Source organism: Haliaeetus albicilla, chromosome 23 (assembly GCF_947461875.1).
Source record: "Haliaeetus albicilla chromosome 23, bHalAlb1.1, whole genome shotgun sequence".
Taxonomy (NCBI): domain Eukaryota; kingdom Metazoa; phylum Chordata; class Aves; order Accipitriformes; family Accipitridae; genus Haliaeetus; species Haliaeetus albicilla.
The window spans coordinates 25,670,311-25,685,719 of record NC_091505.1 but is presented as its reverse complement, the minus strand read 5'-3'; the positions used below and the strand labels follow the sequence as shown (position 1 = coordinate 25,685,719).

Below are 15,409 nucleotides of genomic sequence, written 5' to 3'. Positions count from 1 at the left end.
GTACTTCCAGAATCGCTTCTGTAAATCGTATTGCGTGTTACCAGTACTGCAGAATATTGTGGTCTCTCCCACGTACAGATACACACACACACAGAGTTTTTCTACCTAAGGCCTCCCAAGGTCTCTGTGTGAACTGCTTCCAGGTGTTCCTACTATCAGCTTTGCCATAAGACAGTGCAAACCACAGTTTGCAGCGCTGTAGCACAGTGATACTCAGGAGCACGTAGGTCTCCAAATCCTTAAGACGACATTTTCATTCTATTACTGCATGGTTCTCTTTTGCAGAGGATCCTGGTTCCTGGCCAAATTAGCATGTCCTCAATGTATTTAACTTGCTGAGTGTAATTGGTTTAGGTCTAGGAGGTGTCTAGGCCTATACAACATCACCCTAATGCAACTGATTGTTTTTAAACTGGGTATAGGTCTGATGTCTCTTCAGACAAGCAGACATGAGAAGTTAGGAGAAAAATTTAAAAGTTATCGGTAGTAACTACTTGTGCTTCTGAGAATCCTCCTGTAAGAATTAGGATAACTGTAGGAAAGCAGTGGCTGCAGCAACCAAGCAAGCAAGGAAGGAATTTGCTGCATGCTTCAGCGAGTGCCTGACCAGGCTGGAGCCCTTACTGCATGAAAGTTGGAGAAGACCAGCAAGGAGCAGACAAGTACAAGGAAATACATTACTGCTTGAGGAGAGTGATGTATTTTCCAGCAAGTCATTCTTCCCCTGCTAAAGTCCAGAAACGGCTTAACGCTAGCTGCTGTGGTGTAATGTACTCCAGGAGAAAGGGGGAAGGTGTCACTGCAGCAGTGACCCATCACCTTCTGAAGAGTCAGCCCAAGGCAGCTCCTGCCAGTGCCACCAGCACAGGTGAAACACCAAGTCCACAGTGAAACAAAAAGACTTCAGTGACACTTCACTGGGAAACCTCAGGGGACAACCAACAGATCTGTGTCTGTGTTTCCTCTCTGTGGTGCTTTCCCCAACACTCTTCATTTGGAAGGTGACTGACGAGGCAGCAGGGCTGATACCCGGCTGAACTCATCCCTGCTCCAGGCAGGCGTGTTCAGTCGCTTGCTCCAAATGCAGCTCCAGACTGAGGTTCCCCCTAAGCTGGTGTAATGATGAACACTGTCTCCAAATGCAGGGACTTGCAAGAGATTGGCCAAGCTAATGAGGCCACTGAGACATTGCTCAGCTGATTATATTCAGCCTGGGCCAATTCTTTGTCCTGAGAGCTGTGCCTACTGGTACAGGGTCTGATCCTGCATCCATTCAAGTCAAGGCTCAGGTACTGACTGTTCCTGGGGTGCAGCATCAGGAAAGCACAAGGATACAACTGGAGGAGAAAGAAGAGGTCAGACCAATTTTTAAGAAATCAGATCCATTCAGCAGCAGCTGTGTTACTGACCCAGGCACATGAGCAGCCTCTTCATGCTTGCCTAGCCAGTGGCATCAGAGAAACAGCTACCACGAGTCTTGTTTGGACTCCAGATTCCTCTGGTTATACTGGGCAGTTTAACAAGCGGCTTTCCATGAGACAGAAGGCCTCTGTGCATCCACACGGACGATTTCTATGCACATCTTCATTAATGTGCCATATGCTGGCTCACAACTAAGCTGTCTTTGTGGGACAGGATATTTTTAATGCCGGGAGCGCAGAGCTAATGTTTGCCTGGAAAGCTGCACCCTTTCCTGCGCCAGCAGAAGGGCACATGTGGGACAGACTCGTTCCTCTTCCCCCTTTTCCAGAGGAGCTTTAGGTTTGTTCGGACATAGGCAAAAACCGGTATCTGGCTGTAACATACTGTAATAACAGATTCAAGCCTTTGTCTCTATGGACTTTACAGGAACCAACACATGGGGTTTCTGCAGGAACCAGGCAGACAGGCCACTCCAGGGCTGCTTTAGTCTCACTGAAATACTGCATTCTGTCGACACTCTGCTTTCTACACTCCAAAGCACTAAATCCTCAAGCACCACCTCCAACTACAGCACAGAAACTTGTCAAGAACAGGCCTGCCACGCTGAGGACCGCAGAGTCCCCCGAGCCGACAAGCGAGTCCCTACACATAGCGCTGCGGTGCCGGATCTGCAGGGAAGAGGATGATGGCAGGACCTTCCCTAGGTCCCCCATTCAACCCCATTCTCGGGAAAAGCCCACCCAGTCCCTTTTGTTACAGAGTGCCGCATGCTTTGCCGGCATAGACGCCTCTACACATTCCTTTATAATGTTACCCTTCCAGGATAAAACGCTTGCACTGCCTGGGGAGGCTGGTTAATTGACATGTGAAGTCAGAGGCGATCTGCAAAGCTTTATGCAGTACAGAAATCAAGTTCAAAACCATGTATGCAACATTTGCATGAGAACTCAAAGCTCTTCCAGCTTCAAAGGACAGTTTACACCATCACAGCACTCGTATATTAATAGAAAGAGCCTGAACCTGACATTTCTCAAACTCCATTTGATATATAATTGCGAGAGAAGATCAAAGACCAGGGGGAAATAGATGGTTTTGCATTACCACACACACAGCTAAGTGCAGCGAGCAGGAGAGATTAAAAAAAAAAAACAACTTATTGAGCCACAGAAAGAAAATGCTGCAAGGAAGCCATTCTTACAACAGCTATGATGCTACACAGTCACCTACTTCTGACGCCCTTGCTTGTGGCCTCGAGCATGCAGCCCACAGCAAGCCTTGTCTGTGACGCCAGTGCTGGCCACCACGGCATGGGGCTACGAGCTCAGGGACAAAAACAAGCTGCTGCTGGGGCTGGCTCCCCGGTGCCCACGCCGGGCCCCGGCCAGCTCGACGGACAGACGCCAGCCCGGCACACTCCCAGCAAGGCAGACCTTGCAGTTTCCATGGGGGCCAGCGAGGAGTACCGAGCATGGTTTTCGGGGGCGAGCGAAGCAGCCCTGGCTTATGGAGGGCCAAGGAACCGCGATGCAGGCGAAGAGGCCAGCCAGCCACCCCAGCCCCAGGGAGGAAGGCTAACCTCCCAGCCCCTCTCCCTCCCCAGCCAGAGCCAGGGCACGGGTGGGCTTCAGCACTGCCAGCGCAACATATGGGACCAGCATCGCCACTTGGCACTGCCAGCGACTCTGCATAGACCTGGCACAAAAAAGAAGGGATGCAGCCAACTTTGCAACAAAAATAACTCACATTTCTGTCTCAAAGTAACTTATTTGCTATCACTGACTTTCACGCCCAAGATTATTACAAATGAACAATATTTTTCTCTGCTTTAGTCAGTTTAATTTCTCATTTGGTGCAACCTTGTACTTAGTCTTCTTACGGTGTCCCACACATAGTCAACCGTTGGGGGTTTGTCAGTCAGCAAGAGGAAAAAAACCACACTTAAAGGCAGCAACTGTGTGACTGTAATTGCACAAGGACCCACATCAGGACATGGGGAGCTGCACGGCACTCGGGAGGGCTTTACCCGCGGTACTTTATTTCAGCTGGTAACATGTCAGAGTTGGGAGGGTTGGGGTGGAACCAGTTTCTCTTAATCCCTTGAGAGGAAAGGGGAGTTTAAAGCACTGGAGTGCACCCCTCATTTCGGTAACAGCCCCCCTCTTCAGACAAAGCCCCAGAGCACTACCTGCTCTGCAGAAAGGGAAACCGAGGCACGCAGCAGACCAAGGGGAGCTGAGGTTCCCCCTTGCTGCCTCCCTCCTCCGCAGAGCAGGATAGCACGACTTCCACCCCGAGCACATGCCTTCCCATTCGTTCATGTGGGCTCCAGCAGCTGGGGAGCTGCTTTCTGCAGCCCCCAGACAAGCCTCCTCTGATGCACGTGCTTTGGAGCAGGACAAGTCATGGTTGCTGCTGGAAGCCCTCCTTCAGCCCGCTCCCCACCCCGAGCTAACCCATGCAGGAGCTGCTCCTGGCTCTGCCCCACCGCAAACCCAACAGAGGCAGGGCTTTCCAGGGATGGTTTCCAGTGCTGGCCCCTGAACAACTGTGCCAGGCAGAGCACTCCCTCCTGCTTCTCCCTGCAGAGGAGCAAGAGGCGGGGAAGCCCTGCTGCCTGGGAAAGCACTTACCCTGCGGCTCCAGCCTCTCCCTGGGATGAGGAAGGGAAGGGAACGAACGGGAAGAGAAGTTCAGCTTTTAATTAGAAATGTGAAGGGAAGCTGAAGTCGGCAGACTCCTGCAGAGGAGCGGCAGCTCAGAAGCGGATAAATTTCTTCCCCAAGGCCCATGTCTCCCCACCGTGGGTCCCCACTACCCTTGTCTCCCCATCTGGGAGATCAGGAGTGGCAGTTTTGGCTTGGTGGCCAGACTCCCTGGCAGGGACAACCCCCAGCAGAACTCCATGCCATGGCATCATCCATGGGAAGTGGGGGGGACTTGCCTCTCCTCCTCTCAACGATTAGCGGGTGGGCACCCATGAGCAGGGTCCCCCCAAGCCTTCACTCATCTCCTTGAGAAAGCGCCAGGCACCTGCACCGCACATGCATGCCACACGTGGGAATCACTTACGGAAGACAATTAAAAGACACTTCATCCAGATCAACAGGAATTCTCCTCTGAGGAAGGGCCCAGGACACAGCAAGCCTCGAGACTGCTGGGTATAAACACCAGTAAACAAGTCTGGAGTAAAGACATGGCTGCCTTAAAACTGTTCCCCGTGGTACATCACAGCCAGGTCACACTCGCAGTGATTCACCACTCACCATCACTGATGATCGCTGCAGATGGGTTTAAAACTGGGAAATGGAAGGGAGTACGTGCATTTGTAAAACAAACAACCCATTTAATTAAAACAGCGCACCTACCAGCTAGATACATGCCACTGGAAGCATTTAATATTACACATTTACAATTCCATGGTTCTTTAATGACTTGTTTAAAAAATTTGCACTCAAGTGCACATATTAATTTGCTACAAATACGATTACAGTGAATTAATCTACCAGTAAAAGGGCTACAGAAAAGTCAAAAGACATCCAAAAAACTCCAAATAGAAGTCACTGAAGTAGCACTTACTAGACATTGGATGCCTAGCTTGTGCTGCTGACATAATAAAGTGATACCAAGTGGGGTTTTTTACTTTTTGGCTTCTAGAAACTCTGCTAGAACACTTCTAATATTTTACTACCCAGCAGGTAGGCTGAGACAACCTTAACTGGCTGGACACTTTCAACAAGAACACTGCCAGCAACCAAGAAAAGAACAACATATGCGCTCCTCATATCACAGACAACTCAAAACCACCCAGCTCACCCAGCACACAAACTGAAGGTCCTGCAGAACTCCATGTAAAGTCACACTCACTTTTTCTTCCCCTATTACTTGGCAAATGGAAAATAAAAGACAACTTTGAGCAGTCTCAGATTTTTAAGTCTGTGTGGACTGTGTTTACAGCAGATCATGTAAAGCCCAGCAGACCCTATTTTCCCGCAATGGGGAACTGCACTTCTTTTCTTGGTAGTCTGCATGAGCATCGCTGCGCTTGTGTGATTCATGTGGATGCATGTGTTTGTAACCAGACAGACTGTGCTGCACCCGAATCTTTTGTTTGGCAGTTTCCATCACCATGTCAGGCTGAAGAGCCCGCCAGCTGGAGACAGCAGGTGTTTGACGTTTCTACAAGTCTGAGCAAAACGGGGGATTGATTTGCTTTAAATCTCATGTTGGAGTTCATTCATTAATTAATCAGCAACACGCAGACAATATATACATCTGTAGAGTCACCAGAGGTCTGTACTCAGTGCAGCGAGTCACTGCCTTGGAACAGTTTGGCCAAAGGTTTAATCAAGAGGGTGTCTCACCCGTTAAAAGGGTAAGGCGGAGGACAGGACCTCTGGACAGATAACAGACAGGTCCAGTCAGAACAATCATTGTAATTAACCCTCCACCCTTGACGAAGAAATCTCACTCTCTCTCCTGGTGAGACTATCATCACCTTTGCTTCCCAGTTGCTGAGGGACAGATCCATCCCACAGCACTGCCAAGGGGCAGAAATGAATCGTCAGCCATCGCTGTCACCGACCAAGCAGGTCGGAGGAGCAGGATTTACCAGTCATAAGCCCAAGGTGTTTAGGCAATGGGCAGCAAGTAGCCCCAAATTCCTACCCACAGTTCCATAGAGACAAGATTCAGAGAGGAAGGCCTAGAATTTTTTCTAAAGCTGTTAACTAAACGGGAGGGGGCGAGTCCCCAGGAGCCGACTGAAGGCCAGACAGATAGCGGCCCCAGCACCCGCCCCGGCCATGCCCAGCAGCCTGCTCTGCCGTCCACCCCTCTGCCTGCTGGTTCAGCTGCACTCTTAAAAAAGATGATAGCACAAAACCACCCCCACAACATTTCAGGAAAGAAATTTAGGGTTTCCTCAGTTCCAGGGGGGTTGTCTGTGCTGTCTGGGTGTACTCAGTTTCCTTCTACTTCTTCCCTTCCTCCTTGGCCAGTCTCACTGGGATGGGTCTGCTGACCCAGCAAAATCCCCTCACATCCCTACTCAGAGTGCAGCATTAGCATTTACGAACATTAAAAAGGGAAACAGTTTTGACCAAAGCGATGAAGAAAAAGCAAAGTATTTACATTAACAAGCAAGCTTGTTAAAATCCCTTTGTCTTTCATTTTGGTTCCCTCCTGCCCCCAGACTGAGCAGAGATTTGAGGTTTTTCTGTAGTATGTTTTAGGGTCTTACAGCCCTGTGACGTCTGCTGTTTCAGTCATACTAGCTTTTGTCTTCACTGTTTTCCAGATGGGCAAACACAGGCTATTCCAGCCACGGCCTTGATAACAAGGAAGCTCTGAATTATTCTTAACAAAAGGGCAGCAGCTAAACCTATTAATACCAACTAAAAACCAACCAGCTGGCAAGAAAAACGGTGTATGATCAGAGCCTGCCCCACTGATTTTTTTATTCATCTTCACTTGGCCTGACGCAAGTGCAGCACTCGTAGCGGCTGTGCCGTCATACGCTTTTGGCCATATTTTAATGCACATTTATAAAAGCAGAGAAGACATCAGGGACGACACAGGGAAAGTGTATGTACAGCTCTGGGAGGAAAAAAAAAATTCTAAGCAGACAGAAGGTCAGTAAAACGTTAAACACGTAGGACTTAATGGTTTCGGATGACACAACCTGGTCTGGGTACTCTGAAGGTCTCAGTACTTCTGAACAAGTGACTCCCTTAAAGTCAACACCAAAATCGACATTTGACCAGAAAAAATTCTCATCGTCGTTAAAAAAAAAGAATAAAACGCCCACGACAAAAGCAGGACTAAAGACTATTTCTGGTCGGAGCCCTCTCATTCTCACAGCGGGCCACCCCAGGGAAGCCTGGCTGGGTGATGAGGCGACCCGTGGTGCCCCGGCCAGGCTCCACCCGTTCTCTGGTGAAGCAAAATCATCGAGCACCTTCCCCAAACGGTAAATTATTCTCCTTAAATGAAACTGGCGGCGCCTGGGAGAGCTCAACCGGCTCAGCAGCGGCTGGCCCTGCGACGCCGGCGTTGTCAGCCCGGCTTGCCCCGACCACGGGAGTCCGACCCGTCCCCACACAGGGCCGGCTCCGGACGGATGCCCAGGCGCGGCGGGAGCCGGAGTTCGCTGCCCGTGGCCTGCCGGCCCACCCCGGAGCGATGCCGGTGACGGGGTGCGGGCACAGGAGGCTCCGTGGGAGCCAAGCCGAAGGTGGGCTTCCAGAAACGCGTTCGAGAAGGAGAAATCCCGTCCAGCCGCGGGGCGGAGAGGCACCGGCAGCCTCGGAGAGGCCCCATCCCCGGGCCACCGCGCCGGCGGCGAAGGGCAGGACCCGGGCCCCCGGCCCCTTCCCGCTCCCGCCCAGGGCTGGAGGCCCCCGCCCCGCTCACCCCGTATGGCGGCGATGAGCGCGTTGCCGTCCTTGATCACCTCCTTGATGAACTTGTTGGTCCGCTCCAGCTCCTGCTCGTAGCACTTCAGCCGCTCTCGGAAGTCGGGGCTGTCCAGGTAGCAGTCGCTGAACTCCAGCGGCGGGTGCCCCATGGCTCCCCGGCGGACGCTCCTCTCCGCTGCCGGGCGCGGCTACGGCGCCTTCCCCCCGCCCCGGCCGCTCCGCGCCGCGGCCATGCCGCCGCCCCGGCGGGCACCGCCCCCGGCAGCCTCGGGCGGGGCCTGCACCGCCCCGCCGGTGTCCGTGCGTGTGCCCCCAACCTCCGCCGCTGCCCGCCCGGGGCCGGCCCCGCGGCGACCCGGGCCCTCGGCGGAGGCGACCCCCGCTTCCGGCCGCCCCCGCCGCTGCCGGGACTTGTAGTTCGGCGGGCAGGACCCCCGGTGAACCCCCCTCCCACCGCCCCGGGGCTCTCGGTCAGGCGGGTGCCGCGGACAAAACCGGCGGCGGAGTTACCGCAGCTGTGCCGGCAGCGCCCGGCCGCCGGGGCGGGCCGGTCCCTCGCCGTTCCCCCCGGTAACTGCTGTTCACTGTTGGCCGCAGCTCGGGCTCCGGGTGACGGTGAGCTCCGGGGCTCTCTGCGCCGACTACCTCCCCGGTGGCCGCTTCGTTAACGTTAACGAATGTCCCTGGGGTTCTCCCCGGCCGGCCGGAGCGGGGGGCGACGGGCCTGCCTCTGCCACGGGGAGCCCGGGTCAGCGGAGAGGGATCGGCCTCCGAGCGCCCTCGGCGGCCATTAGAAGGCGGTTTTCAGCTCATTTCCAGCACCGCGCTTCGGGGCTGTTGCCTCCTTCGACGCTCCGAGCTTCGGCCCCGTTACGGCAGGGCGAGGGAAGCCGGGCCCGGCCGGGCCGGCGCCCCTGCGCCGCCTCCCTCACCGTCCCCCGGAGCGGGGCCGGGCCCGCGCTGCCGCGGAGGGGGGTATTTCACTTCAGCGAGGCCTGGGGACCGAGGGCGCCCCCTGCCGGCGGGGCGGAACGGCGAGGGAGGGAGGGAGGCGGCCCGCCCGCGTTGCCACGGACGCCCTGGCGGCGCGCGACGCGGGCGGCGGCCGCCGCGCGCCTTGATGACGCAAGCGCGCTCGCTCCACGTCGCCTGGGCAGCCAAGATGGCGGCGGCGGAGGGGAGCGGCGTCGGTGGGCCGTTGGTGAGTGGGGCGGCGGGAGCGGGCGGGAGTCCCCGGTGTCTCCTGAGCGCGGGGGGCCGCGGACTTCTCGCTCCTCCGACGGCGAAGCTGGGGCAGGCTGCCGCTCAGGGGCGGGGGGAGCAGGCGGTAGCGGGGGGGGGGGGGGGGGGGCTGGGAGGCCATGGCGGCCGCTGACTGGCGTGGAGGGCAGGGGCAGGGGGAGGGAGCGGGAGCAGGAGCGGGAGCCGTCGGCCTCCTGCCGCTCCCTCCCTGCTGCTTGCGGCCTGTCCCGGCTGCCCTGGAGTTGACTGTAGAACTGGTCGGGCTGTTTTCTGTTTGCTCCTGTCTGTGGGAGCTCGAGTGCTCTAGCTTTCCGCTTGGGTGGAGGAAATAAGTTTTGTTGACGTTCGGTGCTCGACAGTCTTGACTTTGAGCTCGGGCTGTAGATCTCCGTACGGTTTCTTACGAGTTGTTTCCCCACGGAGCCCGTGAAGGACAGGGTACTCGGGCGCGTTGGTGCGGTTGGACAGCTATCAGGTGTTACACTACTTGAAACACACAAACAAGCTTTTCACTTCCTTTAGTTGTTGCTATCTTATCAGAGAACAGAAAGCAGGTTATCGGGAGTTACTGAAGAAAATGGAAATGCTTTGCTTATACTTATCTACTTGCCTCTTTAGACTGTGAGCTGTTTAAATCAAGCAGGCAACAGCTGGGCTCTGTTGTTGACCGTATTATTAAGTGTTGTATCTTTGAATTCTAAGCAGCTGTTTTCATCCTAAACCCAGCTGAAAAACATCTGAAGTGAGTCTGAGCTGGCTTGTATTTCTCTCTTTCTCAAGGTTTTAAAAATCTTTTAGTTTGCAGGTCTCGCGGATGTGTCAATATCTGAAGATATTCCAGTGGAAGGGGAGATTACTGTTCCTGTCGGATCTCGCTCTCCTGATGAAGACTACTCCACACTGGATGAGCCTGTTAGGGACACTATTGTGAGTCTGTGCCCCTGTCTATGGTAAAACATGTGTTTTGCCAATATCTTTGGAAAACTGCTATACAAAAACTGTATTTTTGCTTGACTTGTACTTCATCGCAACTAGCTATGTAAAATGAATTTTTATGGGTCAAAAAATATCTGAATTACAGCCCCAGAGTTTCTCTATGATCTCAAAATCTTTGCAAGGGTAAAGGCCTCAGACGAACCTTGGAAGAAAACTCCCAGCTAATAAGATTTTTCATTAATTTTCTTTTCCTTGAGGAGCAAATTGTTGTTCTTAATTGGGTGTTATTAAAGGATAAAACATTGTGGTTGTTAAGGAATGTAGAAAAAGTAGGTGTTGTTTGTTGCAGAAGATGCTACAGAAATTTTTGGGTTGGATCCTACCTTGATTTACCATCGATACTCCTTTACTTCTCTCTTACTGCTTTTAGTTGTGAACTGTAATTTTTATGAAAGGATAAAGTGTTGCTTCTTTATTTCAGATGAGAGATCTGAAGGCTGTTGGGAAGAAATTTGTCCATGTCATGTATCCGAAGAAGAGTAGTGCGCTCCTGAGAGACTGTACGTACAAGAAGATTTTCAAAATCTTGAAAGGATATTTTGCCAACAGACTTTGCCTACATAGGAAAAGGAAGAGTTCAGTGGGACAGGAATTCAGAACTGCCTGTTCCATGTTCTTTCTGTTGTTGTAGAATGCTGAATAACAAACATGAAAAATCAGAGTGTTACCAAAGCTCTTTAAAAGTAGAACATGTGCTGGCATATGTACAGCAGGTAGCTTTAGCACCTGGCAGGCTTTGAATGGATTATATTATAGAATATGGCATATAAGATGCTAAGTAAGAAAATTATAAGAAAGCATAATATGCAAAATGATACCTTGGGATTTGGAAAAGAGTGCTTTATTACTCTCGGGGAAAATGAAACAGAGCATCCTTCTATGATATTTATGATTTTATTTTTTCCTTTACCTACAGGGGATCTGTGGGGCCCTTTGGTGCTTTGTGTCTCGCTTGCACTGTAAGTACTTATAGTGGGTGGATTTGGGATTTTATAGTCTTTTACGGTGGAGAAATGAGAAATTAAAAATTTCTGACTACATGTGTTGAGATCAAGTTCATCTGATCCTCTCTGGTCTTCTGCAAACTGGCTGTTTAGATTTTCATATAAAATTGTGAGAGACTGAAAGAGTTAATGTCTCAAACGTTGTGGTGGGGCAAGTTCTGCTTAACAATGAACTCTGCATAACAAGGAACCCTGCCTAGCAAGGAGCCACAGGTGAAAAGAAGCCCATCAGCAACAGGATGGGGAGGTGCTTGCCAGAAGGTGTTCTAATATGCTGTTTCTGACACTTCAAGCCCATTAGGACCTTCTGTTTTTACATTTAGGATTTAAGGGTGAACTCTTCCTAGTCCCCTGTCTTAAGAATGATTTTACTGAAAGGTATCCCGATTCATGTTGCCCTTGAGTCTAATGCGTTTGGCCAACTTTCACCCTAACCTGCAGGCCAAAACCTTTGTCTAAGAGCTGCAGTGTATGTGCTACGTATCCTGGAGGTAGAAAAAGAGAGGCTGTTGTAGTAGTTCATAGATGGGAGATGATGGTGGCTTCCCAGAGTTTCTGGTGCTTCACTGGAGCATATGTGTGCAGATCTGCCTGGGGTAGGGTGGAAACGTTGGTCAGATCTATCAGCTAATTGAGGCACACCTGTGTACTCAATGTACAGAAACCATTCAGTAAAATGTTGACAAAGCTTTAGCAAAAGTAGACAGTGTAATTCAAATATTCAAACCAATGCATGCTCACTTTTCCAGGCTTTGTGTTGCTTGTGTCCTATAGTTACTACAAGCTTTTCTTAAAGGTTTTGTGTTTTATCATGCACTACACTGCCTGCTTTGAGAGGTTACCAAACTTGTGGTACTTCAATTTGCATCTCTTAGCCTGTTGTCTATGGTTTTGTTCTCCTCAACATGCTTACAACTCCTCAAGACAAATAAACAAATGGACTGAAATCCCCTCAATTGAACCACAACCATTTTCCTTTCCTCAACAAAATTGAGGATACTACTAAAAATAAGCAAGCAGATGAAAAATGATCAGTCTGCAGCCTAACTGGAGATCAATGTTTCGGGTTCCTATTCCGTCATCTACTCCAAGTCTATGAAAACTCCATCATCGATTGCAAATGACTCCTTTTATCTGTTACCTACAACAGGATGCTTCAGGGTGGATCAGCAGATAGTAAAGACGATGGAGGGCCCCAGTTTGCTGAGGTCTTTGTCATCATCTGGTTTGGTGCAGTTGTCATCACACTAAACTCAAAGCTTCTTGGAGGAACTATGTGAGTGCTGGTTTATTTAGTAGCAGTTAAAATGCTCCCATGCATGGAGTTTCTGCAATGCTTTGGTTTGACTACTTCTTTCCCATTTCTTTCTCTCCTTTCCAGATCCTTTTTTCAGAGCCTGTGCGTTCTGGGTTACTGTGTCCTGCCCCTGACAGTAGCGATGCTGGTGTGCAGGCTGGTACTGCTGGCAGGTTCTGGAACTGTCAGCTTCATTATACGTCTTATTGTAGTAGTAGCTATGTTTGGTTGGTCAACGTTAGGTGAGTACCTTTTTGTGTTGTAATGCTGTTGTGCGCACTGAGTAGCGTGATGCTTAAGGAGGTAGATCTGCATGCATTCTGTTGAGTATAGCCAATGGATATTGTAGTTTCAGGTGTTTCTTAGGCTGCTGAAGTATTGTAGAAAAAGTTCTTCCAGTCCTTGTGTTGGCAGAGATTCAGCCTCTGCCTGTGCTCCTGTTGGTTTTCGTGGTCATCTGCAAATTGCCTGCGGGAGAAGGATGATAATTTAATATTAAAACCCATGTGAGACTACTGGGTATTTTATGCTGTGATCTATGTTATAAATACTATTAGAAAATGCTAATTTCATACAGGTGCCCTTGCATTATTTCTCCTATTCTTAATCTGTAAGTCTGACTCTTGTTACAGCATGTTAATCAGCATTTATCTTTCTATATGATAAAGTTTTAATTGGTGATTATAGACCATTGGTATTGAGCAATGGATTACTCTGTTTTCTCTTTCAGCATAATTGTAATGCAGATCCTAATTCAAAATTGTTAATATGTGCAGTGGATCTTAGACTTTTAGTTTTATGCTGCTCAACTTCAAGTATTTTTCTTTTTCACCAGCATCTACAGCTTTCCTGGCAGACAGTCAGCCTCCAAACCGCAAAGCTCTTGTTGTGTACCCCATCTTCCTCTTCTACTTTGTTATCAGCTGGATGATTCTCACCTTTACACCTCAGTGATCTCCGATCAGAAGAGACTGTGTAATATGGACTGAAGTTTTTTCATGAGCACTGCAGTTCATCATTGGCTTTATCTCTTTCTAATTTATATATAGATAGATATTGTAAAAAGGCAGGTTATGGGATAAAGCCAGAGAACTGCAAAAGTTGGTCGTTTGTGTGTCCCTCTTTTTGAAAGATACAGAGGTCCAGCTGCTGAGGGCTTTTTTATTTAGCCCGGCTCTTTAGTTGCGTTAAATAAAAAATGCCCACTGTGACAGGGATTATTCCACCTAAGGAATAGAGTGGGAGATCCTGGAATTTCAAGACGTTGGGTAGATGAAGATGAAGTTATACGATCGCACGACTTGGCAGAATTCTTGCTTGTGCTTGGATTCTCACTGAAGATGAATATGCCTTATGAAATAATAGAACTTCATTGCTGTTCCATGTTGGGTAGGGAAGAAATGTGTTCAACTCCTTTTTCATTCACTTACAGAGTGGTGAAATGTATATAAAGTGCATCATAGGACTGTGAGCTCTCACTTTGAAACTAGATTTCAGCAAAAAATAAGTTTGGTCCATTTTGCAGTTAATTGGAGCTGGGCGGACAGGAACTGCCTTTGCTCATATACATGTGTTGTGTATTTGTTTCATCCCTTCGTGTGTCAAGAAAGAGTGTTTCAGCCAAATGCCTTCAACACCATAGTTACACTGACTAATCCACGTATCTTGAGAGGGAGTGTGTTTACACTGGATAGTTACAAATCTTTTCATGTGATGGTAGATTAGACAGTTAAAAGTCCTGGAGAAACAGTCAAAACTAGTTTGCAACAGGGACTTAGCTATCACTCTGCATACTGAGAATGGGAAATTGTTTGGAGAGCACAAAGTAAAGTGTGTGTGTATGTATATATGTTAAAAAAACCAAACAAAAACAAAACAAAAGCTTGTGTGAAGTAAGTTGAGGTTTTGATACTCAAGATGTTTGGGTGCTAACATACTGCACCAAGACTTATCCCCAAAAGTTTTAAAACAGGTTGGAGGAAGGAAACTAAATCGTGATGAAGGTGGTGGCTGCTGTGAAGGAGGTTATGAATTCCAGTCTTAACTGCTTGTATGTGACTTTTCATTTGGTTGTTTACATGGACAGCGTTTCAACATAAATGTGTACAAATTTGCATATTGTTTCTTTGTACTTATGAGATGTGAGAAACTTTTCTATACGTTTTGGGGTTTTGTTTGTTTGGGGGTTTTTTTTTTTTGCTTAATACATTTTGTAAAAGGGGGGGAGGCTTTCTTCTCCAATTACCTGTAGGTGCGCTTTTGTACCTTGCTGGGAGAACCATATACAGGTGTAGAAGTGTGTCATTTATATTTCAGCATCGGGATTGAGACCTGGAGAATTGTGGTTTGAAAACTGTACAGAAATTATTTTTGTTGTCCATTATTTTCAGTAAGCAATCCAAGGGGAGAGCTTTGAAACATCTGGGGATGAAAAAGCTGCTGTTAAAATGTTACTTTTCCTGAAAATTAGCATATTTCCTTTTTCTTATAGTAACGCAGATAGACCTGAAATTGATGTACGTGAGTCCTGCTGAGGTGTAAATATGCCTAATTTATATTTATATATAAAAGTGCAGTTTCTGCTATAAACACTATAAGTATTTGATAGTTGGGATGGAAATTTCTAAATGCAGATTAGAAGTACCGTTTTGCATTTCTGGGATTGTGGAGAAGAGGGAAGGAAAAATCAGTTGCTCTCAGCAGGGACCCAGCTTTGCTGCAGAATGGTTGTTACCAGTGAGTATGCGTGAAGCTGTTCTTGCTGCCTGCCTTACACCTCTGTCTGGGGCTGTTCTAAGGTGCTGCAACAGGCACTGTAGTGTTTCATAGATATGGGTATAAAATGGAAATGGAGAATTTTTAAACTTCCATTAAATTATTACTAGTATGGAATGTGATTTTTCTTTTAAGTGCACAGTTTTCTATTTATTTAAAGATTAGTTTAGCTTTATGAAGCTGAAAAGAAATATTCAAGGGAAGTAGATAGTAATGCTCTTGATGGCTACAGTGGGCTTCTTTGAGCCAAATCTTTC

The 15,409-nt window shown here is 48.9% G+C and overlaps 2 protein-coding genes across 4 annotated transcripts in view; one reads left to right on the top strand and one right to left on the bottom strand.

The window, feature by feature from the left end:
• OPHN1 (oligophrenin 1) overlaps positions 1-8,214 on the bottom strand; it is a 76,633-nt gene extending 68,419 nt beyond the window's left edge. For 2 of the 3 annotated variants that reach the window (XR_011329558.1, XM_069811636.1), the window contains exon 1: positions 7,834-8,210. Coding sequence is in view for 2 of the 3 variants with exons in the window: in XM_069811636.1 (XP_069667737.1) it covers positions 7,834-7,987 (154 nt within the window). In the remaining variant the exon portion in view is untranslated. Of the gene's footprint in view, positions 1-7,833 lie in introns of all 3 variants that reach the window. The other variant, XM_069811638.1, reaches the window with a different exon arrangement.
• A 729-nt stretch (positions 8,215-8,943) lies between these two features.
• Positions 8,944-14,491, top strand: YIPF6 (Yip1 domain family member 6). The gene is made up of 7 exons (XM_069811649.1): positions 8,944-9,039; positions 9,879-10,007; positions 10,498-10,576; positions 10,993-11,035; positions 12,231-12,356; positions 12,462-12,619; positions 13,213-14,491. The coding sequence occupies exons 1-7, from the start codon at positions 8,959-8,961 to the stop codon at positions 13,329-13,331; spliced, it is 735 nt and encodes a 244-aa protein (XP_069667750.1). The 5' UTR covers positions 8,944-8,958; the 3' UTR covers positions 13,332-14,491.
• The last annotated feature ends 918 nt before the right edge of the window (positions 14,492-15,409 follow it).

What these genes read in the sequence shown, in the direction of transcription:
- YIPF6 (XM_069811649.1), top strand. Translation starts at nt 8,959, where the DNA reads ATGACGCAAGCGCGCTCGCTCCACGTCGCCTGGGCAGCCAAGATGGCG. An exon ending in GCGGCGTCGGTGGGCCGTTG is followed by an intron (nt 9,040 to 9,878) that starts GTGAGTGGGGCG and finishes AAAATCTTTTAG; the next exon opens with TTTGCAGGTCTCGCGGATGT. An exon ending in TAGTGCGCTCCTGAGAGACT is followed by an intron (nt 10,577 to 10,992) that starts GTACGTACAAGA and finishes CTTTACCTACAG; the next exon opens with GGGATCTGTGGGGCCCTTTG.